This window comes from Boleophthalmus pectinirostris, unplaced genomic scaffold (genome assembly GCF_026225935.1).
Source record: "Boleophthalmus pectinirostris isolate CB_2022bp ecotype Guang Dong unplaced genomic scaffold, ASM2622593v1 HiC_scaffold_16, whole genome shotgun sequence".
Taxonomy (NCBI): domain Eukaryota; kingdom Metazoa; phylum Chordata; class Actinopteri; order Gobiiformes; family Gobiidae; genus Boleophthalmus; species Boleophthalmus pectinirostris.
In genome coordinates, this window is record NW_026571095.1 from 27,669,316 (window position 1) to 27,688,244 (window position 18,929).

The following is an 18,929-nucleotide window of genomic DNA, read 5'->3' on the forward strand; positions in this document are numbered from 1 at the left end:
TATGACTGAGTTTCTTGACGCTCACCTCCAGTCCGAACTTGTAGAAGAAGTAGTTGACAAAGTATTTGACGAAGTGGACAATGCCGATGTCCAGGTGCTGTCTGGTGATGTCGTGGAAGATGATGCGAGCGGCCGGAGGGCTCAGCTTGTTCCTCAGTCTGTAGTACTGCTGGTGTCTGTAGATGGTCACCTCGAAGGCCAGAACCGCCAGCATCAACAGGTTATTCTGAGAGGAGAAACACATTAAATCAATAAATACTAGTAAATACTGTAAAAGAAGACATACTGCGCTTGTGTCTGCTGTATAGTTATATATAGTTATATGTATGACACCTCTGGATTGTTGTGTTATAATTTGAACATTTTAAATTGCAATATTGATCTAAAACAAGGGTCTCGAACCTGTAGCTCAGGAGCTACCAGTAGCTCTCCACCCCCTTTAAAGTAGCTCACCAAGGTATTTCTGAATTACATGCATTGTGCTGAATAAGTAAAATCTGATGAATTAAATGCCTTTTACTATTGTAAATGTATCATTTTGATGCCTAACTTTGTACACTCATAAATGGAAAATGGTTTATGTTTAATAGGCGTCTAACTGTACCTCATCTAAGGCTCACCATGGTTCTTATATATGCTCAATTTCTTGTGACCATTAAAATGAGTAGCTCTTGCGCATTTTCGTTTTGTAAAAGTAGCTCACTGGAGGAAAAATGTTGGAGACCCCTGATCTAAAATGACTTAACTGCAAATTAGCAATGGACAATAATAAAATGAATCACAAGACAGGATGTGGAATAATTTTATTTCCAAATATACGCAAAATAACTTGCTTATTTAGTTTGTCTGTTTAACAACCATTTTGTTATGTGTAAAATCCTTCACTTGTCCAGGTAGAATCCACAGCAAAGGACAAAATCAATTTGTCAACTAGACAAACATTTATTTAGGTCAAAAATGTTTTGCTCATCCAAGCTGCTTCTTCAGTTCTGGTCAGAATGCTGCTCATTAAGGAAGTGTCCACCAGTGTTTTCGACCTACATAAACATTTGTCCAGTTGACAAATTGAACTTCTCCTTTGCCAAGAATTCTACCTGGATGAGTGAGGGATTTTACACATAACAAAATGGTTGTTAAACAGACAAAAAAACTAAATTCTCACACACTTGCTGTAGTCGGGGACACTAACATGGGGTAAGTTAGTAGTAAAACCTTAAAGTCTCTCTGCAAAAATCAATCTTTTAGAGCTGTTTACCATGTTATAGTAGTTTCCCTTCTGATTTACCCTCTCTGTACTTACTCCTTTCTCCAATTTTACTTTCCTAACTGGTTATACATGTAGGATTCAGCAGCACTACGTTGTCATTTTGGTATAAATGAAAAAAAAAAATCCTCTACTCGCTCTCTAATCCTCTACCTGCTACATAAAGATTATGACTGGACTGTAAACCTTTAAAAACAGACTGGCTCCTGCAGAGAGAGGGAATGGGAGTGCAGGGATGAGAGGGGGATGAGAAAGAGTGAAATGAGTGTGTGTGAGTTTGTACATGTGTAATATTTTAATTGATTCTCTTGACGCGTTCACTATATTTACTGTTTTTTCATCCAACAATCCCACTGCTTTTTAGTAAACAGTTTTAAAAGCTCTTCTGGGAAGTGGTTTGTGAATTAGTCTTGGCTACAAACACTGCGATACCTACATGAGATTACTTAATTGTTAATCTAAGTTTGTATATCTGTCCCTGTTCAAACAAACAAACAATAAGTAAATAAAATAGTGTGATGTGCAGCCGTCCGTCAGAGCTGTCAACAACTGCATGGCTCTTTGTCGTGATGATGTTTACAGCTACATCAGCTTCCTTTGGGCACCACAGTTTTCTATTGTACAAATCAGTGGACTTGTTTCTTTTATTAACTGTGATAAATAATTTTTATTTGTACAATAATTTTGCAATTTAATTATATATTTTGCTCATGGACAAAATAAACATGCGATTTTAGTTGCATCAAAACATTATTGCTATATCTTGTGCTAATGTGATAATTTGATTGAAAATACAAGTTTCTCCATGCATTTATGAGATCGTCTAACATAATTTAAACCTGATGCTCACCCGTAAGTATGACAACACGTCGTCAGCCTTGTTTAGACCGACCCAGTTGGCAGGATCCACGAGGTCCCGGTACAAGAGAGAGTCCTTCAGCTCCTGCTCCTGCGCTTCGGTGTAACCGTCCGGCTGCGAGAGAAGGCAGCAAGAGGGTTAGTCCTGGTGTAAATCCTGGTTTAGTCCTGGTGTAGTTCTGGTTTAATCCTGGTTTAGTCCTGGTATAGTCCTGGTATAGTCCTGGTTTAGTCATGGTGTGGTCCTGGTTTGGCCCTGGTTTAGTCCTGACTTAGTCCTGGCTTAGTTTTGGTTTACTCCCCGATTACTATGGGTTAAGTTGTGGTTTAGTTGTGATTTAATTGTAGTTTAGTCTTGATTTAGTTCTGATTTACTCCTGCTGTAGTCCTGGTTTTGTTTGGATTAGCCCTGGTTAAATTGTGGTTTAGACCTGGTTCAGTCCTACCGGTCCTGGTTTAGTCCTGGTCCTGGTTTAGGTGTGGTTTAGTCCTGGTTTAGTTTTAATTTAGAATGTTTTTATATTGTTGTTATAGTTGATTGATTGATTGATAGTCTTGGTTTAGTTCTAGTGTAGTCCTGGATTAGTCCTGGTTTAATTCTATTTTAGTCCTGGTTTAGTTCTGTGTTAGTCCTGGTTTAGGCATGATTTATTCCTGATTTAATCCTGGTTTAGTCTTGGTTAATTCTATGTTAGTCTAAGTTTTGTTCTGTATTAATGATGGTTTATTCCTTGGTTAGTCTTGGTTTAGTTTTAGTATAGTCCTGATTTCATCCTGATTTCATCCTGATTTAGTCCTGGTTTAGTCCTGATTTAGTCCTGGCACTTCACCTTTGGCTTCCAGTTAAACCACAAAGCTTCTCTGTGATTGGTCCAGTCTCCAAACCAAGATTATCACAAACAAACTTAACATTTTCTAAGTCCATAAATGTTTTTAATTGTACAAACAAACTCTTGTGGATGAATAACGATGCACTTTTGGCGTCACTTTACCATGGAGCAGTTGCTGGAGTAGGAGGGCGGGTTGATGGACTTGAGCTGGTACAACATTTTGCAGATGATGATGACGCAGGTCCAGACAGTACACACGCTGGACGCTAGGGGGCGATACTGACTGTAGGGCAGAGCAAACGCCCACGACGCCAGGAACACGTAGTTCAACAGGGACACCTACAGGGGGCAGTACACAGGGGAAGGAAAAAAAACATTAGAATTAATCAACTTTACTGTCCGAGCCGGTAAATAAAAGTATTGTATTTTTTGTTGGTGGAATTTAAAGCAGAACTGAGGCTACGTTCAGACTGCAGCCTGAAGTGACCCAAATCGGATTTTTTCACCCCTGTGCGACCTGTATCTAATCTTTTAAAGACAATCTGAACGACACAGATCTAATTTTTTAAAATGTGACCCAGGCCACTTGGATATGTGCTCCTAAAACCGATACATATCTGATCTTTTGACATGCGACTTCAGTCTGAACGGTCAGGTCACATTCATCCCACCTACACGTCAGGCTCGGAGTCTAGTCAACTGAGGGAAAGCAAGGTTAGCGAGTTCATTAATGTTAGAGGGGATCGCTGTATTCAGGCCAAATTGAAGGGGTCTTATCAGAAGCGGGCGGTTTTTGAAATGATTGCCCTGTTGTTTGGCGTACCTCTCTGACGGAGACCAGGACGATGTAGCAGGCCACGATCTTGATGATGTGGATCTCCAGGAGCCACCAGACGAACAGCTGCAGTTTGTGGAAATACTCGAGAAACTTGAGGAAGAGCACGGTCAGACGGTCCACCACCAAGTGCCACTTATTCCTCAGGTCTGGTCAGAAATATACACACAGAAATACTCAGACATACAATCAGAAATACTCAAAAGACAAATGAGAAACACGTAGAGGAGACAAAGAAACAAAATACACTGTAACTTCTGCTACAGTCATACAAAACTATATTTAAATAATGTCTTGATCAATGAGAGGAGAACACAAAGCTCAGAGTAGATTATTATACAGGGTTGTTATTGAAAATCAGATACTAATCAAGACTAAAACTAGTATCAAATCTAGATACTCATTTGTGGAAATACTGATACTACAAAAGTCACATTCACAGGACAAAAATGAAACTTGTCCTGAAAAGTTTTAAGGTCACATGGGAATATAAAAGTAGCCAGGTTGGCACCACCTAGTGTCTCTGCTCAATTTCACTTGTATCCAGCGACTAGGTCAGGAATCGGAAATACACTAGACAGTTTGCAAGAACCCTGGTTGTAGACCATGACGTCAAACTCAAGCGCCTGTCTGGGTGCTTTTTGTGGTACAGTACAACAGTAATTCAACAGATTCCCGAGATCAAGGATTTAAAACCTGAACAAAGAGAATGTTTGGCGAATTTTATCAAGGAGAAAGACGTTATTGCCCTTCTTCCTACGGGATTTGGCACATTAGATACGTCATGACCAAATAGCATCGATTGGTTAAATAAAAAATTCCCGCCTACCATCAAGCAAAAGAATCCTAATGCTGTGAGGTCAGATGGATTCCACCAAGAAAAACCGGCTGACGAATCAGGCTAATATAAAAGAAAAGAACTAAGATTTAATGTTTGACACTCCATTGTCTAAATAAAGAATGGTATTTTTAGTGTAGTATTTTTTCATAGAAATTACATTTTTGTATCATTTAGTATGACAAACATCATAGTTGCAGATTGGTTCTCTCCTTCTAAAAAATTCAAAAGTCCAAGTTTACCTATCATTATTGCCTGTTTTCATCAGTTTAGTATTTGTTTTACTTCTGCTTTAGACACAGATTATTTCTTTGTTTTGATTTCGTCCTGCACTGACATCAAGCTGGGGGTGTTTTACCTGTATGTCTATGGTGGAATTTTCAGCAATAACACCGGTGTCACAAAGCACACAACAGCAATATCCATCAAAAAAGTTTTAAGATGATCTGAAAACTTACGAATAAACACAAAATGGATTCAAATGACAGGAGCGTGTGATCAATACGAGTTTAAATTCTGTTTAGATTTTCAGAAAACTTGTGACTATTGTTATTTGAGAGGGACTTGTTTAACAGTACAAAACCAGTTCTTTGTGGTCAGACTGTGTTCAAACAAAACTCAGATTAAACTCTAACAGATCTTCAGACAAAGCAGTGCCCACAGTTAGCATCACCCACCCCAGGGAACGTTATCGAGGTCAGCTGCAGAGTATCAATAGGTGTTTTGGTTCAGGACACACCTCATATCTCCCGTCACTATTCTGTCTGAGTGGTGGAAAATAGTTTACAGAATGAAAGCCAGACGAAGCGCAGAGATGTTTTAAAGAGGAGGGGAGCATTTCCAGGTGTCTGCAGATCACAGCGCCGTGTTTTTAAAGGCCCGATCCTGGACATGTCTCTGTTGTTTTCTGGGGAAGATTCTTCACTGATTCAAACCAGAACACATAGTTTAGTCTCCGAGCATGAAAAGGTCAGATACGTCTCATCCAATAAAGTCGGAATTTGAGTCGATCTCTGCTACTTGGAAAAAGGTTCGCACGATTTTGGAGAAAACAACAACAACAACAAAAAAAGAGTATTGATACTTCACAGTGACATCATGCTGGGGGTGTTGTACGTCTATCTGTATGGTGGAATGCTCACTAGTTACCATGGTGACACAAAAAAGTTTTAAGACTCAAAACAAACAAACAAAAAAAAAAACACCAAATAGATTTATAACACTGCATTTTCAGGAGTCTGAATGCAGCGGCTAATGGGTCAGCTATGTCACCGTGGTAACAGCTGAACATTCTGCCATAGACATACATACATTACTTCACCACATCTGAGAACAGATACCTGTACTTTCTATTCCACTAAGATTTTAAACTGGACTGAAGTATTTTTCTGATTATTTTAAGTTGTATTAGATATCAAAATCTCCATGAAATATGTTTACTTTTTACTCTTTAAGCACATTTTAAAAGGGTAGTTTAATACTTTTACTTAAGTTATTTTTTTCATGTGATACTTTTACTTTTACTTGAGTATTTTTTTTGCTTCACTATATGTACTTTTAGTTCAGTATCAAAATCAAGTACTTCTTCCACGACTGCACAGAACAACCCCATCATGGACTACGTTCAGACTGCAGCCTGAAGTGACTCAAATCTGATTTTTTCGCCCCTATGTGACCTGTATCTGATCTTTTAATGACAGTCTGAACGACACAGATCCAATTTTTTCAAATTTGACCCAGGACACTTGGATATGTGGTCCTAGAACCGATACATATCCGATCTTTTGACATGTGACTTCAGTCTGAACGGCCAAGTCGCATTCATCCCACCTACAAGTCAGGCTCAGAGTCTAGTCAAAAGTGAGGTTAAAGAGTTTATTAATATTTCGGGGGATCGCTGCATTCAGGCCAAATTGGAAGGGTCTTATCGGAACCGGGCAGTTTATGAAATGATTCCCAAAGAAGTGTCCGAGTATGGCTACAGTCGGTCTTGGCTCAAAAAATGAAGAGCCTGAGAGTCAAATACAAGGAGGCTAAAGACTCAAACAAACAAAGCGACCGTGGACGTGTAGCCTGTCCACTTTACGAAGAACTGAAATGTATTTTGGAAGACAAGCCAAGCGTTCAGGCTACTCGCTGCGTGTGACGTCGTCGTGTCCTCCAGTGCGAATGAGGGACACTTTGGGGGCGTTTAAAGTTCACACTGGAGATCACATACAATTCGCATTAAATTGGAAATGTGAACAACCTCGCCAAAAAAATCAGATTTCACAAAAAAATCCAAATTGAGCCCTGCAGTCTGAACGTAGCCATGACGTCACTGCGAGTACATAAGCATTATAACACCTTTAAAACTGGCAAAGCATACTCCGTATTATTTAATTGGGGAATTCTGACTCCAATCAAATGTTTATATTCTCCCAAGTATATTAAAATAATGCAATATAGCCCGTGTTTTCTAAAAGCTCTATTATTTTTGGAGTAATAGTGGTCCCATTGTTTGCACCGAGAGCTTATATAGTTCATACAGCAGCAGCTCATTACATGTAGAGGGGTCTGGCAGTTCTGTTTTATCACCTATTTTATTTTCTGTGTATATACAACGCTTTAATTTAAGAGTGGTGCGTTCGTGTGTGTGGGAAATACGAATACTGTGCTTGTGTTGGTCGTACAAGGAATGAGAGGAGAAAGGGAGCGCACCGAAAGTGACTTATGAGTTAAACTTGGAGTAAATCTGCCCCGTACCAAATCTCTGTAGAACACTGGGTTTTTTAATGGTGGTGTCTGTGAAGAAATACAGCTGGATGTATGAAAGGGAGGAGAGGAAAGAAGGGAGGAGAGGGAGGAGGGAGGAGAGGAAAGAGGGGAGGAGGAGATGGGAGGAGCTGGTGTTTAAACAAGAGACATGCTCAGGTGGCGAGAGATAAAAAGTGAAAAAGAGAGACAGAGAGATAGATAGAAAGAGAGAGAAACGGAGAGTGAGTGACGGAGAGAGAGACAGAAAGAGACAAGAATAAGAAAGAGATAAACAGAGAGAGAGATAGAAAGAAAGGAAGTGAGAGCAAGAGGGAGACAGAAAGAGAGAGAAAGAGAGAGGGAGAGAAGTAAAAAGAAAAAGAGAGAGGACACAGGGAGAACGAGAGAGAAACAGAGACAGAAAAACAGAGAGAGAGAACAGGAGGAGGACAGACAGACGGAAAGAGAGAGGGAGAAAGAGAGATAAAAACATAAAACGAGAGATATAAAGAGAGAACGGGAGAACGAGTGAGAGATGGAAAGAGAGAGATAAAGAGGACAGAAAGAAAGGAAGTCAGAGTGAGAGGCAGAAAGAGAAAGCCAAAGAGAAAGAATGATAAAGAAGGAGAGACAGAGAGAGAGGGAGAAAAAGTAAAAAGAGAAAAAGAGAGAGGACACAGGGAGGAAGAGAGCGGGGGGAGAGAGAACAAGAGAGAAACAGAGAGAAAAAGAGAGACAGAAAGACAGACAGAGAGAGAGAACAGGAGAGGAACAGATAGAAAGAGAGAGAGAAAGGGAGAACAAGCAATGGAAAGAGACACAAAGAAAGAAAGAGAAAACAAGAGAGAAAGCATGATAGAGAAGGAGAGACAGTACGAGTGAGACAGAAAGAGAGGGAGAGAAGTAAAAAGAAAAAGAGAGGGTGTGAGAGAACGAGAGAGAAACACAGAGACAGAAAAAGAGAGAGACAGGACGACAAAGAGAGAGAACAGGAGAGGAACAGATGGATAGAAAGAGAGGGAGTGAGAGAGAGAGATAAAAAGAGAAAAGGAGAGAAAGAAAGCAGGACAGAGAGATAGACAAAAATGGAGAGTAAGTGACAGGCAGAGAGACGGAAAGAGAGAGATAAAGAGAGAGACAGAGACAGAAAAAAAGGAAGGGAGAAAGAGAGAGACAAAAAGAAAGAAACAGAGGGAAAGAATGACAGAGAAGGAGAGAGAGAGAGTGAGACAGAAGAGAGGGAAAGAAGTAAAATGAGAAAAAGAGTGAGAGGACCCAGGGAGAAAAAGAGAAGGGGAGAGAGAACGAGAAAGAAACACAAAGATAAGAGAGACAGAAAAACAAAGAGAACAGGAGAGGAACAGACAAACAGAAAGAGAGTGAGACAGAAAGATAGAGAGTAAAAGAGAGAAATAATGAGTGAGAGAAAGAAAGAGAGAGAGAGAGGAGTCTGGAAGGAGGAGGAGAGAGAGGTAAAGAAGAGCTCAAAACATGTGAGTGGGGTTTACGTCATGTTTGGTCCTGAAAACTTTGAAAATTTGCATATTATGTTTTATATACTTGCCAAGGAATGAAGCATGGCAGAAAAAAAACTCAGGCCTTCGGGACAAAGTTTCTGAAACGTCTAAGAATTATGGTCAGAAAACTAGCAGCAGGCAGAGTCAGCCTATAGCTCAAAGCCCCAGTGAAAAGACGGAGAGCAGAGAAGATTGGGCCAAGAACTCACACGAGACACAGAGCAGAATAAATTCTCTCTTAACAGCTCTTAAGACCAGTACTGAAGATTGATCGTGGCGTGTGGATGACAGCACAAACGCGATGATTTCTAAACATTTCATTGCAATTGATTTGATCGTGAGTCTAGTCGTTTCTGGGACACTGACGTCATGAATTGGTCCAGTCTCTTCCACATTGTGCTTGAATCTAGAAGGGTCCTGGAATCAAACTGTACAGCTATTTTTAACTTGGGACGGTCCTACTTCTGTTGCTAGAAAATTCTCGTATCAATCAGAATACAATACATAACTTATCCGAGATTTTAGAAGATAATTTGGAAGATAATTTATTTCATTAGATTCTGAATTTGCTGTTGAATTGTCTCAAAATGGCTTAGTGTGTCACATCTGACTTTAAATGTGAAAAAAACAGTTTCTCTTTGTTTTTCAGTGTGTACACAAACAAAAAACTGTGACTTTGAAGTGACTACGCACAATGAGAAAATTCAAGCAGTCAGTGAAGTTAAATACCTTGGCCTCATTCTAGATGAATTTACCGGTCACACAAAATACTTGGTGAAGAAGATTAAGACTAGTCTCAGTTGCTTTCGTTTCATAAAGATCTATCGCTCCACACCTCTAAACTATTCATGAACGCAATGATCTTCTCTCATCTATCTTATCTATCTATCTATGGTAACAGGCCTCCTCAACTACATTGAAACCGCTTTGTTCATTTTACAAACTGACCCTTAAGATCCTTGACAAAAAGCCCAAACACTGGCACCACTCTGAAATTACAAAGAAACATCAACTTTTTAACTTTGAAAATTTTATCAATTTTAATAATCTTATTTATTTTTTAAGTGTCTTAACTGCGATACATCATTACACTCAGAATTTACCAGGACCATAAAATGTTCACACAGAGCGAACACAAGAGGCGCTACTAGTGGTAATTGTGATGTTCCCAGGTACAGGACGACTCTTGGTCAGTCCTCGTTCTCTTTTAAAGGGGCCAGTCTGTGGAACGGTTCACCAGCTCATTTAAAATTGGAAACCAACAACAACAAATTTAAAAGGAAATTTAAATTATTGTATGTTTCCAATCAAAACTGCATCCACTGAAAATGTACTGTATATATTTTATCTGTGTGTAATTTATGTGTCTTGTATTCTCTGTTTTTATGCCTGTAGTTTATATTTTTATATCGACAGGTGTTGAAAACTTGAATCACTTGTGCTAAAACACTCAAAGCAATGCATCTGGCTTGTCTAATGCGATTGTGATGTCCTTAATAAACAAAAAAAAATTAAAAAAAAAATTTCTCACTTTGAATTTTTTAACTCTGAAAAAAAACATGTTTGAATTATTTTTATTCTGAATTTTAGTTGCTGAGATTTTAAGTGTACATTTACAAGTGTTTAAAATTCAAAACAAAAAATGTCACCTTTTAAATATTCGGCACAGATATGTTTCAAGCTCTCAAATTCAACAGTCAAAATTCAAAGTGTAAAATTCGCAGGGAAAAAAATTCACAGGAAAGATGCAAGACGCCGAGGCCGAAGCAATCGATCCAAAGCGATCCAACAAAATTTAGTAACCAAGCAGGAAATGGTGCAGTGAAGTGATCTGATTGGTCAGAATTAGCAAATTTTACATTCTGAATTTTGACTGTTGAATTTGAGGGCTTGAAAATATGAGAATTTTTTATTTAGAATTTTAAACATATTAAAAAACTAAACTAAATTCAGAATAAAAATAATTCAAACATCTTTTTTCAGATAAAAAAAAATCTAAGTGAGTAATTAAGCAGTATTTAAAATTCAAAATCTGATGGAGCACATTATCTTCCATATAGTACTTCCGTGTAAGAGTTTTGCGTTTGAACCCATCGCCGTCGTGTTCTGTGCTTGGTTCGGGCTCCGTCTTGGCGTTGCGGTGTTTACTCTCTGAATTGGACTGCATCAGGTCTGACAGATTTTTGCGTTTGAACCCATCGCTGTCGTCCACGTCGTTTGTTTTGACGCAAATAGAGCATGAGTCCCTCTGAATGTTTAACCCGCCTGTCAATCCAGGATCCAGTTAACAGGTGGTTTTGTAAAGTTTCGTCAAAGCGCGTGGCTCTGGGCGTAGTTCAGGTAAATCAGTTGGGGATCAAAACAAAACAGGTGCCATTTCACAGCTCCCATTTCAATCGATTATAATTCCTTAGATAGTCCAGGTAGGTTCCATAGTGGTCCATGTGTGAATACTGTATTTTCCAGGCTATTAGACGCGCTCTTAAGCCTCCAACCCCATCAAAAAATGACTGTGCGCCCCACAATCCAGAGCGCCCTGTACACGAATCTACTCGGGTGTCCCAGTACGACTTCAGTAAACTACAAAGCCGCATCATCCGCAGCGCACGCAAACACACACGGAGCAGACAGCGACCGCACAGCAGAAAACACCCGCAGACACACTCATCACTCCACGCCGACGAGGAACAGAACGGAGGAACGAACCAAAAAAGCGAGTGCAATGTGCCACTTCTAGACACGACTGAACAACTGAGTCACTGCGAACACGCCGACAATCCAGCGGTCCCAGACAGCACCCTCCCTACACGCCACAACTGAACAAAGCCCAGAGTCACCGTGAACGCCACAAACAAACAAAGTCCCACTGACCCATCCAACTGTTGTTTTTCATTTAAAGTCCGGTGCCGTTTATTTGTGAAAAAAGTTGGAAAATAGACCATTCTAATGACAGTGCGTCTTATAATCCAGAGCGACTAATAGTGCGGAAAATACGGTACTAGTCTATGTGCTCTTATACTTGTTCTGATACAGCTGAAGATCATTCTAAAACTATTCAGGAAATGTTCATTTTTGTCGTGTGAATGTGACTTTTTTAGTACCAATACCGGCTCAAATGAGTATCTAGTTTCGATACTAGACTTAATGTTGATTAGTAAATGATTTTCGATACTTTTGAACAACATTAACATCTACTGTATTGAGTTAGAAACAGAGTGAAAGAGGAGGGGGAGGGGTTAAAATGGTAAAAAAGAGAGAGAAAAGGAGAGAAAAATAAAAAGAGAGACAAAAAGAGTGAGAGAGACAGGGACAGAGAGAGAAAGAGAAGAACAAAGAGAGAGAGAGAAGGAGAGAGAGAAACAGAGGAACAGAGAGACAGAAAGAGAGAGACAGTAAGAAAGAGAGCGATAAAAAGAGAAAAACAGCAAGAAAGAGAGAGAGACAGAAAAAGAGAGAGGGGGAGAAAGAAAGAAAAAGAGAGATAAAAAGAGTAAAAGAGAGAGAAAGACAGAGACTGATAAGAAAAAAGAGAGGGGGACAGACAGACAGAAATAGAGAGAACAAGAGGAACAGAGAGAAAGAGACAGAGAGAGACAGTAAGAAAGAGAGAGATAGACAAAGTGAGAGAAGGAGAGAGAAAGAGAGACAATGAGAGATAAACAGAGAAAAAGAGAAAGAAAAAGAGACACACAGGTAGAAAGATGGAGAGGGACAAAGAGACAGAAATAGAGAGAACAAGAGAGAAACAGCGAGAAAGAGCGAGAGAGAGAAAGAGAAGAGAAGAAAGAAAGAGGAAGAGAGACAGTAAGAAAGAGAGATAAAAAGAGAAAAACAGCAAGAGATATAGAAAGCGTGAGAGAAAGGGAGAAACAGAGACAATGAGAGATAAAAAGACAAAGAAAGAGAGAGACAGACAGACAGAAAGAGGGAGAGGGACAAAGACAAAAATAGAGAGAACAAAAGAGGAACAGAGGGAAAGAGTGAGATGAAAAGAGAAAGAGAGAGAAGAGAGAGGAACAGAGAGACAGAAAGAGAGAGACTATGAGAGAGATAAATAGAGAAAAACAGCAAGAAAGACAGAGATAAAAAGAGAAAAATTGCAAGAGAAAGAAAGAGAGATAACCCTAACACCGACTGTACTGAGTTTTGTGTACCGAGTTTTGTATTTTGATTTTTGAGTTTTGAGTTTCGAGTTTTGTGTCCTAGTTTGTGTGTACCTGAACTCTGCTCTGTGCTTGGCTCGGGCTCCGTCTTGGCGCTGCAGTGTTGACTCTCTGAGCTGGACTGCCTCAGGTCTGACAGACTTTTGCTTTTGAACCCATCGCCGCCGCCGCCGCCGCCGTCGTCGTCCACCACCACCAGAGCCTGCTCCTTCTCCGCCTCCCACTCCTCCTGCCTGTCCTGCACCTTCTCCTCCTCGTCTCTAGGGGGCAGGGCGGCCTCCACGGAGCTGGCGCTGAGCATGGTGAGGTCGGCCAGGCTGCCCTCCGGATGGGCCAATCTGGAAATATGACGTCAGTTAGAATCCAGACTAGAGCTATAAACACACTTGTATAGATATACTTATGAGGAACAGATATTACTCGAATGTTTACTTTCAGCTGTTCTGCTGCAAGTGGAACTCAAAGGGCTCTATTCACGCTCACGTCACAAACCAGGAAAACATTTGGAAACATACGATGAGAACTTCCGACGGGCTCTGTTTGCAGTAGTAGGTCTGACAAAATCTCGGGAAAATGAGAAAATGGTCCAGTTTTCTTCAACTACATGTTATTGTAGAGCAGTGCTTCCCCAATTATTTTCTGTCGCGGAACTACACTGGAAGTTGTCGTCACATGTTTCCAAAAGTCTTCCTGGTTTGTGACGTAAGCGTGAACAGAGCCTAAGTGCAGGGGTTCTCAAAATGTGGTTATTATACCTCACATTACTATCTGTGTGGTTTATAAAGTTTATAAAATGTTCTTGGTTTAGTTAAAGCCACAGTATGTTATTTTTTGGCTCAAAACTAGATTAAAATAAAAGCATGATTTTATTGTTTTTGATGTTGTTATTTATTTTTTGGTTGTGTTTATTCAAGTTCCAGTGAGGAAAGGAAGTGAGCACGGGCGCTCTTCTGGCTCCATCAATGCAATAAGAGCAATCACATTATCAGCTTATAACGAATCAACCAATGCGTTATTTATAAACCTTCAAACTCTGAAATTTTATGATTTAGTCGACCTTTTTACTCTGAAAAAACAATAATCTCCTGTCAAAATCTTCACAGAACATGTTCAAAATCCGAAAGAGCCAATATGAGCTCAGAGGCACGACCATGTTTATTAAAAAGAAAATCAGAACAAACATTATGAAATTTTGTAAATCTGTTAAAGGGGTGAAGCTCTGGAACAACTGTACAGAAAACCTTAAACTGTGCACTCGTCTCTTTCACTTTATAAAGAAGTTTAAATGTTTAACTCTGGACAGATGAAATATGATACTTAGTTTGTGCCGTAGTACTTTGTTGTTCTGTTTCTGATTTGTTTGTTTCTTCTTGCTGTATTTATGAAGATGAACTGGTGTCAAGATGACGCTTCGACAAAGGAATAAACGGTAAAGGCATAATAAGCTTAAGCTTCAGCCTGCACCTTTTCGGTCTGTGTGTGTTAAATATGACTGTCTGTGAATTAATGTCAAAATATACGTGTGACCGAAATAAATAAATAAATAATCAAATATGCAAGCTCAGATTTCCAAATATGGAACTCTAAAATTCAGTGAGCTTCATTTGGCTGGAGTCGAAAGCTATAAATCCACTTATTCCACTTAATCCACTTCTTTATACAGTCTATGGTCGTTACTCTGAGCAGGATTGGATCTACAACAACCATGATTCATGTTTGGTCTGGAGGAGGATCTCTTCCTGCTTGTTTCCATGAAGATGTTGTCCTTCTGGATAATAATCTTCCACGGTACGGCATAAAACTTACCTCCACGGAGAATAGAGGTGTACAAAACTACTGAAATATCGATATATCGTATTGTTTAATGTGATGATACAGTATCGATATCAGGGCCTGCTGTATCAATATATCACTAAGAGTATTTTTTGGTATATTTTACTAAATTATTTTGTTAGAGCGCTACAATTTTGTTGCTTGTTCAGAGGAAGGAAATTTGTTTATGCGACACATTTGACATTTTCACTGGTTTTATGATTAAAATGTTTGTGTTTCATTTTAATTTCGCACAAGAAGTGGTTTAACAAAGACTTGAGCCATTATTTTTTGTTGAGCCATATCGAACTGATTTGAAATATATCGTACTGAATCGTATCAAATCGAAAGTGCACTGTATCGAGATAAGTATCGTATCGTAACCTACATATCAAGGTATGTATCATATTAGCAACTTCTTAATGATACCCAGCCCTAACGGAGAATGTCCCAGAGTATTGTTTTAACTTTCTATTTCTATGGAATCACGCAGCTGACATGCCATCTCCAGAAAGTGACATACTGTAGCTTTAAGGATTTGTCCAGTACTCTTATGCAGAGGTGGGACCAAGTCGTCGTTTTGCAAGTCTCAGGGAAGTCTCAAGTCTTTAACCTCAAGTCCAAGTCAAGTCCCAAGTCAAATGCAGGCAAATCCAAGTCGAGTCTCGAATCACTGGGCCATAAGTCCAATTCAAGTCCAAGTCGTCTGCTTTGAGATTCAAGTCATTTCAAGTCTTTAAACCAAAGCACCAAATATAGCTTAGATTTTTGCAGTTTATATGAATTTTTAAGATAAATTGCACTTAAAAAATATCATAGTATATTTATATATGAGTATTTATAGAGTATATAAGAATTGTAGAAATTAATTTAGTTAATTTTTCCTTTCTTAAATGTCTTGACAAGATCTTAGTGTGAATCATTATGGTCAGAATAGAAAGAATTCAGATTTACAAGTGCTTCTCAAGTCTTCTCAAGTCAGAGACCTTAAGTCCGAGTCAAGTCCCAAGTCACTGACCTTCAAGTCCAAGTTCAGTCCCAAGTATTAGTCCATTTTATCAAGTCAAGTCTCAAGTCCTAAAAAATACTCATGAGTCATGACTTCTGTTCCGTATAAAGCTTAAATTTGGTCCTGGTTTAGTCAAAGTTTAAACCAGCTGTTAGTCCTGGATTGAATCTGTCACATTTTTGAGAAGTCTTGGTCCAATCTTGATTCAAAACTACACCATTTAGACCCTGGTTACCCTTACCTCTTTTTAAAGCAGGAATATTATTCAGTAAAGACAACATTTGAGAACCACTGCTGTTTAACAAACCAATTTCACAGTGTAAGTTCCAACCAGCTTTCAAAGATTGCCCCACGTATGATGTAGAGAAGCTTGACTTGAAATGTCCTCAAAGGTATACATACAAAACTATCCAGATATTTAGTTTTCATTCTGACGATGCAAGAGATAATGGGGAGAAGTCTACTTTGTGTTCATGAGCACTACATCAGGCATTTAAGAGTAAAGCAGGGTGCATTCCGGTTGCATTCTCTAGGTTAGACTCTCGTCCAACAGAGTCTGGGGAGCTCCCACAGGAAAAAGATGCATCAGCGCTTTGAATTCTGGGTGATTTTTTTTTTTTTTGGACTTCTCAGGCAGAGGGTCGACCCAAGTCAAAGCAGGCACTGGTTAAACCCTGGGATGTTCATACTCACTTGGACTGTCGTAAAGGGATTCTTTTCTTGATGCTGCTCCGGACAGTAAGGTTACACAGGTTACATGGAGAATGGGAGGGCTTAAGTGTGACACAGTATTATGGGGTAGTGGAAACAACTGTTATTAAGGGCAAGGGTGGTTCAGAGGATGCCTGGCCAGCCATATTCTATCGCATTTAAGAGTAAAAACTATTTTCTGATGGCTGTTATAATGTTGGTTCTTCATCAAAAACACCTGGAGTTGAGTTTTGTTTCATTCACACCAAATCCTCCACTGTGTTTTTAAATATCCTACACTTTCACTAGAGTCATTTGGGTAATTTCAGCTCTGGAATTGCCTATCTCTACTGAAAAACTAAAAGGTCGCTGCTGAAACTTGAAATGCATCACTTGGAACAGAAATTTTCTAGCTCTGAAGATGTAAACAGACAAATAATAAAAGATTATACAAACGCGTGAATGAAACAAAACACAACTCCAGGAATGTTTTTGATGTTTTTGAAGATTATAAAGTGGCTTAAAGCTCATAAGAGTAAATCTTTACTCAGGGTTCACACTCTATTTCACTGACAAAATTTTAAAACTTTTCCATGACTTTTTCATGACCTAAAGTGAATTTATATATAACTTTACAGCACCTACATGTGTAGAATTGATCAGATTTTTGGGACTAAATATGAAATGTTCACCCTTTCTCCTCACCTTATGGTTTGGTGTTATAGTTTTTTAACATTCAGAATACTGTCAGTGCATTTATTGTCGTCTCTTTTAAACAAAAGGCGCAGACGTTCAGAAATAATCATAATAGTCTCATGATAACTTAACAGAACGCTGTAGTTGTGTGAAAGAGATACAAAAATTCCATGACTTTTCAAAAACTTTCATTGAATTCACAAAATTCCATGACTTTTCCAGGTCTGGAAAATGACATTTTCAATTTCCATGACTTTTCCAGGATTTCCATGACCGTGGGAACCCTGTACACTTTAACTAGGCCTCGGGGTGCGCAATAATGACAAAAATGTAAATCTACATTATTTCATTATTAACACAATATTAACACAATATTCAGGGGATATTAAAGAATTAATAAGTTTCACAGTGGTTTTTGACACTCTGCTCTCCACGATAAGTCACTCCCCCTTCAGAGCGCTACCACAACACAATCAGTGTGGATTCTGCTAATCAGGTTTGTCAACTTGTTGTTTACTGTTTTGTATCATGTTTTTGTATATTTTTTGGAGAAATTCTGTATGTAGGCTTGTGGGAGGATCTTTGGACAGAATTTTACAGCTAACCATAAAAAGGTTTTGAATGAAGCCCAAGAGAGATCACTAAATTACTCAAACATGCACGGATGACATCTAAAATCTCTTCAGGCATGTTTTTGGTGAGTGAAGTCTTGAATATGGCTGACCACACATGTTGGAGGGACTATAGTTTGAACACATGCTTTTCTATAAACTCATTTTGGTTGGAAAAAGGCTGGAAACTTACATAAGATGAGGCTTGATAAAATAGAAATTGTATTTTTTTTAGTAACTCAAAACTACCGAATAAGGACAGGGATTTCTAAACAAGACATAATTGGATATTCAAAGACCCAGGAAAAACCCCATAGGAGGCCACAAGCAAAAATAAACTTATATATTTCATTATTTAAGAAAGGGAGGATTTGAAAATAAAATAAAATAAAATAACAAAAAGTGAAATTTGTGGTGAGAGAGCAGAGAACGCAAGCAGCACCCACCTACTCATGATCATATAGACACGCCCATTGACCTTAGCATGACTGAGAGAGAAAGAGAGAGAGAGAAGAGGGATGGAGAGAGAAAGGGAGAGAGGGAGGGAGAAAAGAGGGATGGAGAGAGGGAGAGAGAAGACAGATGGAGAGAGAGGGAGAGAAAGAGAGAGAGAGGATGGAGGGGAGGAGAGAGAGATAGAGGGAGAGAGAGGAGAGAGATGGAAGAGGGAGATGAGAGAGAGGGAGAGAAAGAGAGAGAGAAAAGAGGGATGGAGAGGGAGAGAGAGAAGAGGGATGGAGGGGGAGAGAGAGGAGAGAGATGGAAGGGGAGATGAGAGAGAGGGAGAGAGAGAGAGAGAGAGAGGGAGGGAGGGATGGAGGGGGAGATGAGAGAGAGAGAGGGATGGAGAGACAGAAAGAGGGAGACAGATGGAAGGGAGATAAGAGAGAGGGAAGAGAGAGAGAGAAAAGAGGGATGGAGAGGGAGAGAGAGAAGAGGGATGGAGGGGAGAGAGAAGAAGAGGGATGGAGGGAGAGGGAGAGAAAGAGAGAGAGAAAAGAGGGATGGAGAGGGAGAGAGAAGAATGAGGGGGAGAGAGAGAGAGGATGGAGGAGAGAGAGAGAAAGAGA

The 18,929-nt window shown here is 39.4% G+C and overlaps 1 protein-coding gene across 1 annotated transcript in view; it reads right to left on the minus strand.

Annotated features, from left to right (window-relative positions):
* LOC110174909 (piezo-type mechanosensitive ion channel component 2) overlaps positions 1-18,929 on the minus strand; it is a 238,212-nt gene that overhangs the window by 64,876 nt on the left and 154,407 nt on the right. The window contains 7 exon segments of the mRNA XM_055152112.1: positions 26-226; positions 2,115-2,237; positions 3,115-3,291; positions 3,776-3,936; positions 13,096-13,379; positions 16,556-16,588; positions 18,306-18,347. Coding sequence (XP_055008087.1) covers positions 26-226; positions 2,115-2,237; positions 3,115-3,291; positions 3,776-3,936; positions 13,096-13,379; positions 16,556-16,588; positions 18,306-18,347 — 1,021 coding nt within the window.